Source organism: Octopus bimaculoides, chromosome 26, assembly GCF_001194135.2.
Source record: "Octopus bimaculoides isolate UCB-OBI-ISO-001 chromosome 26, ASM119413v2, whole genome shotgun sequence".
Lineage (NCBI taxonomy): Eukaryota > Metazoa > Mollusca > Cephalopoda > Octopoda > Octopodidae > Octopus > Octopus bimaculoides.
Window position 1 is genome coordinate 24,629,808 of NC_069006.1, and position 1,103 is coordinate 24,630,910.

At 40.3% G+C, this 1,103-nt stretch overlaps 1 protein-coding gene across 1 annotated transcript in view; it reads left to right on the forward strand.

Moving 5' to 3' along the window:
• LOC106875841 (myotubularin-related protein 3) overlaps window positions 1–1,103 on the forward strand; it is a 106,003-nt gene that overhangs the window by 75,100 nt on the left and 29,800 nt on the right. The window contains exon 3 of the mRNA XM_052976933.1: window positions 844–1,097. Coding sequence (XP_052832893.1) covers window positions 844–1,097 — 254 coding nt within the window. The remainder of the gene's footprint in view (window positions 1–843; window positions 1,098–1,103) is intronic.

Consider the following 1,103-nt stretch of genomic DNA (forward strand, 5'->3'; position numbering starts at 1 on the left):
ATACACACAGCCACCAGTACGCAACTGGTACTTAATTTATTGACCCCGAAAGGATGAAAAGCAAAGTCGACCTCAGCAGAATTTGAACTCGGAATGTAAAGACAGATGAAATGCCGCTAAGCATTTTCCCCCGGTTTGCTAACACTTCTGCCAACTCGTCACAATAGTAATAATAATAATAATAATAATAATCACAAATTCAAGTCTAGAGTTTCGGTGACACTCCTATTGCTTATCTTCAAAGATATGTTTATAGATTAATTTCTGTTTTATTTAATTTTTCTTTTTCTTGATTAGTGATAACTGCTTTTGTTGTTGTTGTTGTTCACCCTGTCAGCCCAGGTCAGGATGATCTATGATCAGAAGTACTCCAGCCTTGACTCTCCAGTCAGTCTTCAAATTTAGAGTACCTAGGACAATGTTATATATAATGTGTCCTGCTTGGTGAAGAGGGGAGGTGAAAGACAGCAGGTCGTGATTTGTGGGAGGTTTTGGCTGCTATTTCTAATGGGTCCGAGGTTCTCTTGTTAGTTTGGTCAGGCATTCAAGGCCATGATTATCTCATTCTTTTGAATATCAGGGACTACATGTCCAAAACCCTTCCCTTCTACCCATTTTTTAAGGGCAGTAGAGTGTGATATGAGGAAAAATTTGGCTGCTATATCTAGCAGGTCACGTGACCACATAGGGGTCAACACGTGTATGTATGTGTGTTCTTCAGTTTGTTGTATCCCTTATAGGCAAGGCCCCTTTGGAGCTTTGCCTCTCAAGTTTCACTCAAATGAATCTGAAAGTAAAATTTTTTTCTTTTTTTTTCTGTTTCTTTTTTCTTTTCCGTCGCAGGCCTGTCAAGATGAACCGTCAAATCTGGAATGCATACACAAGTCGGAACTATTTCCTAAAAAGGAACTGGTGACAGAAGATCGCTACCTGCAGTTCCCTTTCCCTCTTTTGTGCGGAGAGTCTGTCGAATACCTTGGCAAAATAGACGATGGCATCATAGCTCTGTCCAACTTCAGAGTCCTGATCAAGTGCAAAGATTTATTTGCCAACGTCCCAATTGGACTGATTGAATTCGTTGAGACCAGAGACATTTTCCACAT